Source organism: Cynoglossus semilaevis, chromosome 15, assembly GCF_000523025.1.
Source record: "Cynoglossus semilaevis isolate Cse_v1.0 chromosome 15, Cse_v1.0, whole genome shotgun sequence".
Taxonomy (NCBI): Eukaryota; Metazoa; Chordata; class Actinopteri; order Pleuronectiformes; family Cynoglossidae; genus Cynoglossus; species Cynoglossus semilaevis.
The window spans coordinates 15,817,992-15,828,554 of record NC_024321.1 but is presented as its reverse complement, the minus strand read 5'-3'; the positions used below and the strand labels follow the sequence as shown (position 1 = coordinate 15,828,554).

Below are 10,563 nucleotides of genomic sequence, written 5' to 3'. Positions count from 1 at the left end.
AAAGAATATTCTTCCTTCAGCAGAAATAAATTACCCATACGCCCTTGCTTCTGTGACCCTGCCTCCCCCTGAAACACTGTCTCTAACTCGCGGCTCTTTTTTTTTTTTATTCCTCTGTCTAGACCACATGAATCAGGACCAGGGTTCCTCGTCAAACACAGACGGCATCTTTGGGTCCAGAGTGGCCGTGTTCTCTGCCATCGTGGCCGGCTGCGTCATCTTCCTCCTGCTCATCCTACTCCTCATCATTCTGCTCATCAAGATGCGCAAGCGGGCGAGGAAAAACACCCACTCTCAGCCCCGCCCCTCCGCACTATCACTCAGCACGCTGTCCAATCCCAAGCTACCCGGGGGCACAGCTGGCACTGAGCCCAGTGACATCATCATTCCGCTGCGGACAGAGAACAACTATTGCCCTCACTATGAGAAGGTGAGCGGCGACTATGGCCACCCCGTCTACATCGTCCAGGAGATGCCCCCACAGAGCCCCGCCAACATCTACTACAAGGTCTGACAGGCTCTGCACAGCCAGCGATTCAACCAGGAGCGAGGAAGGAGGAGCGCTTGATTTATGTTCCTGGGAAGATCACCTTCCTTTGCATTCTGGGACCTGATGCTTTTTCAAGCCCTTGTTATTTCTACCACCTGCTGCACAAATCTGGAGAGACACGCACTGACCAGTTCCTTGTCTGGGTTGTGAGCTGACTGATGAGAGGTTTATTTTGTTTGTTTGGTTTGACTAAAAAAAAAATAAAAAAAACCCTCACCCTCCTCCTTCTCCTCCTCCTCCTCTTACCCTCACCCTCACCCCTCCAAAACTTCTCCTCCCCCCCTCCCCCTGTTGTGCACCAACGGAGAACAGGGCTGGAGCAAATCAACAGATGGAACTTTAGCTTCCTGGTTTGCTGTCCGCTTTAATGGGCAGAATATAACTTATCTCCGTTCCCTCCAGTACAGTCTGTGCTACACCCAATTAAACACACCACCCTAGCACACCAGCAAGAAACAGGCAGACACAGGCCCCCGAACGCCACTCAGCCTGCAGTCCGTGTGCAGGCGTAGATGTGCGTCCGCGAATGTGTGTGTGCATGAGTGCATGTCGGTGCGTGTGAGTGTGCTCGTCATGGCTCAGTGCTGGACCAGGAAACTCTCCAGATAGCTCAGGTATTAGACACAGTGTGTGAAATGATGTGCTCCTCTCCCTTCGCACCTCTGATGTTTGCCTTACTTAACTATTTTTGATGGAGGATTTCCACGAACCCTGAGTCAGTTCACAAAGCAGTTGTATTTTGTTAAACTTTTCCTACAAGTGCACAATGTATAGAATTTAATAGATGGTCATTACTAGACCCTTCATCCTTTCACTAGCCATGTCATCAACTTCCCCCGCCAAAAAGAATCATCTCGTTGCCCCCCTTAAAGGTGTGTGTGTGTGTGTGTGTGTTTATATGCTAACCTCCCTCCTCCGCTGTCCTGATGACAGCTTTACCAGTTACTTTGGTATTTATGACCTACTTGTGTCCTCTGGGTGTGTGTTTGGACATGTCTTGTCTTGTGTGGTATCCAGGCAGACTGATTTCTTTAGGGGGCGGGGCATTAGGTTACTGTACGACGGACTGCAAACAGGCAAATACTGGTGGCACAGATTTGCGGCGCAGTAATGAAACGGTGATCAAACATGGCTGCGGTGATTTGGTGCTCGTTAGCCTAAAGACAACGAGTGGCCCGCGTGTACCAGATGAACGGCTGAACATTGGGATGCATTACTGTCAGATGCCAATTTGCTGCCATCTGTAAATGAGTCGGTGGAGTCGGCAGTCCGTGATGTCACCAGCATGTGATTCATCTGTGTGCCATCAGGGCAGAGAGAGAGAGACAGAGAGACAGAGAGAGAGAGAGAGAAAATGTTCCTGTGACTTGGCTTCAACTTTAAAGCAAGATGGCAACAGAGGGGAGAAATGGCGAGGGTGGGGGTGAGGGTGGGGGCGCGGGGGGGGCAGTGCAGTTTAGCATTCAATTTTCCATCCGCTCACTAGTTGTGCTGTGAATAAAAATGCTGTGCCGAGTTTTCCTCAGTCAAGGTGTTAAGGCAGCGAGGACGCTGCAGCTCAGCTATCACCCAGTCCAGGGCAGAGACCGTGGGGCAGATTTACTGCAGCTGGATGTTAGCACACACACACACATGTGTGTACAGTGAGCTCTGCCTGTAGCTGGATGATTGGATCTCTGTGTGTTTTTTTTTTTTTTTTGCTTATATTTGCAGTTTTTCTCTCTGCGTTTGCACTGTAAGAAGCATCGCAGTCACATGACGGTGTGTGTGTGTGAGAGAGAGATAAACTGTTGTTTCATGAACATGTTCTCACACACACACATATACACACAGGCACACACACACGTCCAGGTTGATCTCTCCAGACATAAGGTCAGGCTGTGGCTGATCCACTGGCGGAGAATGACCGATCGTCGGCTGCCACAAACGATTGTCGTTCGCAGATTTACATTGCTGAGATAAAAGGCAGTCCAGCTTGAAGACTCTGGGAAGACTCCAATGGCTTTTGCGTGTCGTTAAATTTAGAGTTAACAGCCTAAACAGCTGCTCGTGCTTTTGTGGTCCTGCGTTTTAACTCAGCATGCAGCCCCTCGGCGGCTCTCTGTGAAACACATCCAGATCAAATATTTTTGTTTCACATGGCTTCACATCCGTTCACTTAAACCAGCCAAGGGAGTCGTTACCAAATTATCACCAACCATATCTCATTCTCGTTCATTCTTCAGACCACTTTTTAAAATTCAGATTCCGGGGCGGGAGGCGGAGATAGAAAACAATAAGAAGAGATATCAGAAGTAAAAAAAACAAAAAATGTAAATACATGGATTTTGAGCCCATTTTATGATGTAATTTCACCTGAACACTGCTCATAATAAAAAAAATTTAAAATTAGATTTTTGTAATGGAGGAAAGTTTGTAAATAGCTGTCTTTTTTAAAAAAGGGTGTTTTGTAAGAATTCTTGCATTTTTGTCTGTGTTTGCAATATGTCTTTATTTTATTTTCTTTTTAGACCTAAACGGAATATTGCAACGGACACAGAGGCTGTCTCTTTTCACAGTGTCCAGTATTGTCAAGAAACTTTGTTACCACACGTATTAAAGAGAAACACAACGAATCCACCAATGGGTTCACAGTTTTTACGCCGCAGTCCTGCAGTATGGTCGTGGCTCCGAAACACTCTCACAGTTTTTACGCCGCAGTCCTGCAGGATGGTCGTGGCTCCGAAACACTCGTATTGTAACTGAAGGTTTTCACTGAGCAACTTTAAAACGGATCAGCGTCACCACAGTCGGGCGGCACTTAACTCTGCGTAGTAGTACTCCACTGCCTTCAGGTATCTACGACTTCACTGCATTATAATGTTCAGTATAACAACAACGTGATTAATCCTTTCTCTGTTTTAATAAGTCTGTTGGGCGAGACAGAGAGAGGAAGAGAGGGTGAGGGCGAGGGGGTGGAGGAGGGTGTGGGAGCTGGGGGAGAAAAGAGAGTAAAAAAAGAAAAAGGGGCCACATATGAGAGTGTGACCGTATTGCACTCGCCAATAAATCATCTGGTTTACACCACTCATTATCTCCCAGGCGGTCCTTTGTTTTAAAGTTGCTCTCTCTCTCTCTCTCTCTCTCTCTCTCACCCCCTCCCTCCACTGCTCTCTTGTGTCATTTCTCTTTTTCCTAATTTAGAACAAGGTTGCCGGTCGCTGGAGGAGCCTTACTGTCAGTTGATTTCTGCTATTGTTCAAAGCCACAGTATTATGTTTCAGTGTGCATGTGTAAGCAAAAACCTGTTGACTTTGTTTGAATCATTACTGTCAAGTTTTTTTATTTTATTTCTTTTTTTTTCTTTTGTTGCAATTCACTTTTTTGCCGCTTCTCAGCGTAACCTATTGGCACCAGCTACGATGGAAATAATGTTCCACCAGTTTGGAAACATCCGCATTATTGATGAATAAAATTTTTCCCATGGAAGTTGTTGTGGTCTGTCGTCCTTGAACGCCTCATTTACTCGTTTCTAGCTTCACAAATGTGAAAACAGAAGATTTGATTTTCGTCTCTCTGGCCACCGTGGCTCATGGTGGGACTTTAAACCCGCCGCCCACGCTCACAGCGTTTTCCCCTCAGTCCCCTTCAACCCTCACCTCGGGGGTCGGTGCTGCACAGATGGGTTTGTTCTGATACATTAGTCAGATTGAAATCACAAGCAGCCCATCATGAATTCATATTCGGGGAGTGTGGACACGCCTTTCCACATAGTAAATAATATCCGTATCAGCTCCTCCTGCCCTGGTGTCCTCCAAAATTACATTCCTTTATACATAATTAAATCTGATTGGCCGCGCTCAGCGTTTCCACCGCGTTTGTCTTGAATTACAGTCCGCATTTATCCGGCGAAAGAACAAACTGCAGTCCACGGTGAAAGCAGAGATGGCATGAAATGTTATTAAAGTGATTGGACCTTTTCTCTGACAAACACATCAGTGCGGCCGCGGCTCTGTGCAGCTGATGATGTGAGCGGGGACCCAGAGGGGGGAGTGAAGATCCTGATTGCAGGGGAGAGAAAAAGTCGCAGCAATGAAAGACATAATGTGCCTGTGGCTTCACTGCCTCACCCCACCCTGGTCCCGCCCCCACACTTGCTGTAACTCTCTGTGCCCCAGGGCAGGTACGCTCATCTAGTTTCCTGGCTGGGTCCCGAGACGGCCTCATGGATCCACAATACTGTGGACTTATTAAAACCTTCCCTCAACCGAGCTACTGTATGGGACTGGGTGTCTGTTATGAGGCTCCTTTAAATGTGTGTGTGTGTGTGTGTAAAGGACGAACCCTAAAGGAGGGCTCTTCATTCTCTATACAGCAAAGTCATTGTCAGTAAAATAACAGCAGTCTTCCTGCTGCAGTGAGCCCTGCAGTGCTTTCTTCTACATGGTTTCTCAAACAGACCAGACCCTGGTATAATTACAGGCCTCATAATTCATATGTTTCAACTCATTAAATGTATGTGTGCTTTGTTACCTTGTTACCATTCACACAGTATTTCCAAGGCATCACATTACTGGAGAGCTTTACCTTGTTACCATTCACACAGTATTTCTGAGGCAGTATCTGTCATCACATTACTGGAGAACTGAGACTTAAATGAAGCAAATTTGATTACAGACATAATTATGTGTTTTTGTTTGTTTTTGTTTTTTTTTAAAGACATGTTATCACTCATTAACTTCTGTGCACACACTCCAGCCCTGTAGGCAGGTGTACAGACAGTCATGTTACAGACACCTGAGCTAACGTTAGCTAAAACAATCCTGGTACAGACACCAAAGCTAACATTAGCTACAACAGTCCTGGTACAGACACCAGGGCTAATGGTACAGACACCAGAGCTAACGTTAGCTAAAACAGTCCTGGTACAGACACTAGGGCTAATGTTAGCTACAACAGTCCTGGTACAGAGCTAACGTTAGCTCAATAGACCAGATGACAGGCATCACAGACCAGAAAGTCTTCAAATGATCTGCTGTAGTTGTACGAAAAACATTTGCTATTTGCATTTAGTAATTAATAACATTCCCTAAATAGCTACATTAAAAAATTGGTACAACAATATATATAGCACATGTTGAGCCACCCTGACTCACTGCAGGCAAAATTCCTTGACCGCGACTGGTTATATCCAGTTTGGTTAATCTCCAACAAGTTTAACAGAGTTTAAATCATGACTCTCAGCAGGCGACGGAGCCTTTCTCCTTCACCAGCCGTACCCCACTGTGCCTCGTCTCACAATCCTGCTGGAACAGGAAAACGTCTTTTCTCACACTGTCCCACAAAGTCGGGGGCACAGAGCCGTCCACATGTCTCGGTAACTTTAAGCATTAAGACTTCTAAACAGTGTCAGCCAGCCCTAAAGAAATATCAATATGTCTCTTATAAAACTTTACAGTTGGCAGAGTGCAGTGAAGCATGTAACTTTCTCTTGGCACTCATCGCACCCAGAATCCTCTTTCCGACTGCCAAATAAAGGACCATGATTCATCACTTCACACAACATGTTTTCACTCTCCCAGAATCCAGTGTCAGGGTTCTTTTCACCACTCCAAAGTGTCTCGCTGCAAAGTTGGCATCTTACTACTGTAGCACACTGGACTTGAACACAACTGCATGGCTCGGCTAAATTTTAATTAGATGTTAAATGGTTATTGTTGGGAGGAGAAGTGATTCTTGCTTACTTTTTGCAACCATAAACATTTTATTGCTGAGCGCTTCCTACAGGATTGTGACAAACGTTAATTATTTTGAGACATAACCACCACATTAAACTATATATATATATATATATATATATAATCCCACCACACAACAAATGTTTGTTTAGAGAATTAGACTTTTCCCCAGAACATTGGAACAGAGGGATCTACATTTGGAATCACTAGAGAAAAAGAAAAGAAAAAGAAAATGAACCAACACCAGGAATATTGGACTGAGAATTGGTGGTAAAAATAAATTGATACTGTAGAATATCAACAGTTTTGTGAGACAAAATATCTCAATATTTCAGTGTATTGATATTTTCTTACAACTACGATTATTAATGTTGAAAAGTGATGAGTGTTAAAAGGAATTAACACAATAAACCCATTCATTTTGACAACCCTTGACTGAAGGTAGTACATGATACAGTACCACAGATATAAACTCAACCATATACAATATCTGGTCTGCGACCTATTAAAAGCCGAGGTGAATAATTTCATATTATTGATTTTCATTATCAGTTTGTCATGCGAAATTTCTACGTACTCCACCTTTAAAGGAACACGGTCTAAAGCACTTCCTTGGAGGGCCATTCCTGCACCTTCTGCACTCCGTCTCTCTCAGCGTTTGCAGGTTAAACCTCACTTCACATATTTAGAAGCTGACACATTTTTCAGCTGCAGCTCAAACAGCCTCCTGAGTTTTACCTCGACGTGAGCCGCCGTATTAGCCCACGTTGTTTTATTTTCGTGTACGACATGGTGTCTCACATGTCTTTATAGAAGAAACAAGTCACCTGGGAAAGAAGCAGCTGCCAGCAGTTTGCTGCGGCACGGGAACAATTTAACTCCGGCTCTATCACATCCCTGATCGTGAATACCAATTTAAAGGAAGCAAACCTCAAGCCTTGCTTCTCTTCAGGCTGCAGAAAACAAGTTGACCGCTCCACATTAGCACAGTATCAGCAATGACTGAAGTCTGAACGTCTCAGATGATGATGGAGATATTTCAAGTGTGGCTCGGGAAATAAAATTGCATCACGTAAATTTAGAGCCGTGGTCACTATCGTAATTACAAGTAAAAAAAGAAAAAAGGAAAACACCATCGAGGGACGTTGTAAATGTAAGAAAGATAAATGTTTTTCATCTGAGGCAGAAAACACTGCAGCTGCCACTGCATCCCTCTGATGATTGGTGACTGCTCATTCATTAGCATGTTTGCTATTCATTTTTTACCACACTGATAATAAATTTACTGACCGCACTAAAGGTGTTTAGTTAGATTTCATCCACTTTTCCCAGTTGGACAAAGTCTACTCTGTACCAGTCTGTACTAGTTTCAGTTGGTCACATGGGTAGTTAAGTATAAAGTTGATAACGTGTTACTGTCTGACCTTGGTCATATTCAAATTGATTTTTTTAGACTAATGTTGATCCAACAGGTAGTGTGAACAAATTAACAACAACAGGAACAAAGAGCAGCGATCACATCAAAGTAAGAATCTGGCGATACGATATGTTATCACGATACGGGGGCAGTGTTACGATTTACAGTATATTGTGTTGCTATAGACACAAAGATATATATACACAGGCACCGATACAATATATTGTGACACTACAGTCACGACGATATATTTTCCCTAAGTGTGATCCTAATCTCAGACTCTGTTCCATCTGAACATCAGTCACTAACACTGGAACAGAGGGATCTACATTTGGAATCACTAGAGAAGGCTGAAACTCATTAGTTTTCTCTGCTGAAGTTGGCTTCACTTTGGTAATGACACAGGTCAACGTACGTCTGTGACAGGATCAGGTTGATAAAAAGATGCTGAAATCATTAGCATAGCTTTAAGTAACTCCTCTGAATCCACAAAAAACAAAAACAAAAAAAAACTGCTCCCAGTCCTGAAGAAGTTGACCAGGAGGCATGATGGGGGAAATACAGTTGTCTCCAGGAGATATAATGTGATGGCTAACCAGATAAGAGGGAAGGATTCAATAATGCTGGTACAATTCCTTTAACAGTGTTAGTTGGCAGCGTTTCCTCTCACTTTATTTCTCACACTCTGCTCCCACACAAAATCTGCTGCATGTGCAGACATCCTTGATCTGTTCAAACAAGGGAGTTCAGACTCTGCAGCTCCTCAACTGTGACCGCATATCCCGAGGATGAGGAAGCCGAGGAGGAGGAGGAGGAGGAGGATGCCTGTCAATATAGCTCTTAAGTGATTTTGATGTGGCATCCACTAATGTTTTTTTTTCCCCGTATGGATCGCACAGGCAGCCTGTAACTCACACCATAATCAATATGACATGCTATGGGACGTGTTCTTTCTCATGTAATGTACGTATACATATTTAATGGGTTAATGCAGCACTCGCCGTTCATCAATAATTCAGACGTGGCTAATGCTCTTCATCAAACGCTGCTCATCAAATTTCAAGCAGATTTTTGGTCAATCTTTGAGCTGAACGCGGGAAACCTGAGACAGCACGCTGCCAAATCAACAGGGGCGGGGGGGCGAGGTGGGGGGGCATGAAAGAAGAGATCATTAGTCAAAGAGTAACATATGGATTGTTCATGAAAGACCTAATTAATATGATCTAAATTCCAATAAAGGGACATGGGAGGTTCGGGGGGGCAGTGTAACTAAACATGGTTCCTCTTTAATCTCTCAGAGAGGAAGGACATGGAAATTTCACCACTGTGGTCGTCTCGGGGGTCATCGTGTGCTGCTTTTTAAACACACACACACGCACATGCACGCACGTACACATAGCCGTCAGCGATGTATTGATAGCGCTGCTATGACCAGAACATGCCTGATCAGACCGGGGCCATGGCAGGGATCCAGGTCTGACTGAGACTCATCAATCATGCACCGGGTGAAAGAACCTGAGAGACTTACACACACACACACAAATCACACACACACACACACACTCTGACTAGGCAACTGCTGGGTCACAGGTGTGGGGAGCAAGAAGGAAGGAGGTGGAAATTATTTTCTCTCTTTTCTTTTTGTCTTGCCCTCTTCCTTTTCCTTTGGCATTTAAAAAGAAACAGCTTCTTCCCCCTCCTCCTCCTCCTCACTCTCCCTCCTCCCAGCCCCCCCCCCCACACCACATTGTCTTTGAAAACATCCCATCTCCTTTCCCCAATTTAAAACCCACACTTCATTTGCTGCCCATCACTGTGCTTCTCCTCTCGATTAGACCCAGGGTTGAACAACGGACCTTTTCTCCGTCGTCCATTTGTGTCATGTGACTCCAAAGTGCTTTACACACTTTTGCACTGTGATGCCCTCAAAGCCTTAACTCCTTCACACACTTTTATTTTTCCATGAATGCTGTCAGCCAAATAATGGTAATCAGTTCATCTCCACTTTTCTGCCATCATCACTCCAGCTGACTTTTCAGCAGGAAGTATTTTTATGCAGCAAAACTGTGAAAAATGTTCCCCTTGAAAAACTGCAATAATTCCTTCAAAGGGAAAAAATATACGATTAAAAGAAGAAGGGATTTTTGTCGAGAGTAAAATTGTTTCTCCTAACAGTCTTTCTGGAGTATGTGTCAGGTGTAAATTTCAAAAACAGATTAGGGGTGTGAGAAAATATCGATACAAATTAATTACATTTTTTTTCTCACCAATTCCCAGGTGGGGGGGGGTGCTCAACTCAATACATCGTCGTGACTATAGTATCGCAGTATATCGTATCGTTGTTGATGTATCGTGATACATATCGTATCGCCAGATTATTGCTAATGTAACACTTTTTTCCTCACTTCTTTATCTTTATATTTTTGTACACTCTGCTTGTCATGTGTTCTTATTTCAATCTGAAAAACAACAAAGATACACTTTAAAAAAATTGGTTTCGTCTCTTGAAACCCTAAACTTCTGGTTAACTTTGGTCTACGATTTGAGCTACAATCCACCAGAGTCTGTATTTGGCAGTGAATCTCATGTAGTACTCACACTCACCCACTAACATAGTACTTGTATAAAATCAATTTTGCATCAAGAGTAGAATTTATTCACACATGCACCCAAGAATCCATGCACTAAATCACAGCCATCTATAATTTGTTGGAAAACTCAGAGGCCGGAGCTCACCGCAGTTCCTGTGAACACTGACGGTTATAATTAACAAAGAAGCCGTGGTTCGGGGCCCCTCCGGGGTGGCCGCAGAGACGACCTGTCTATTGTATCCGATCCCTGAAACCCAAGCTAATACGAGCGTTGCTGACCACCCATTT

General features: G+C 44.0%; 1 protein-coding gene across 1 annotated transcript in view; it reads left to right on the top strand.

Moving 5' to 3' along the window:
• Positions 1-3,136, top strand: part of efnb1 (ephrin-B1) — a 68,041-nt gene extending 64,905 nt beyond the window's left edge. The window contains exon 5 of the mRNA XM_008327415.3: positions 123-3,136. Coding sequence (XP_008325637.2) covers positions 123-514 — 392 coding nt within the window. The 3' untranslated portion in view covers positions 515-3,136. The remainder of the gene's footprint in view (positions 1-122) is intronic.
• Positions 3,137-10,563: the final 7,427 nt, after the last annotated feature.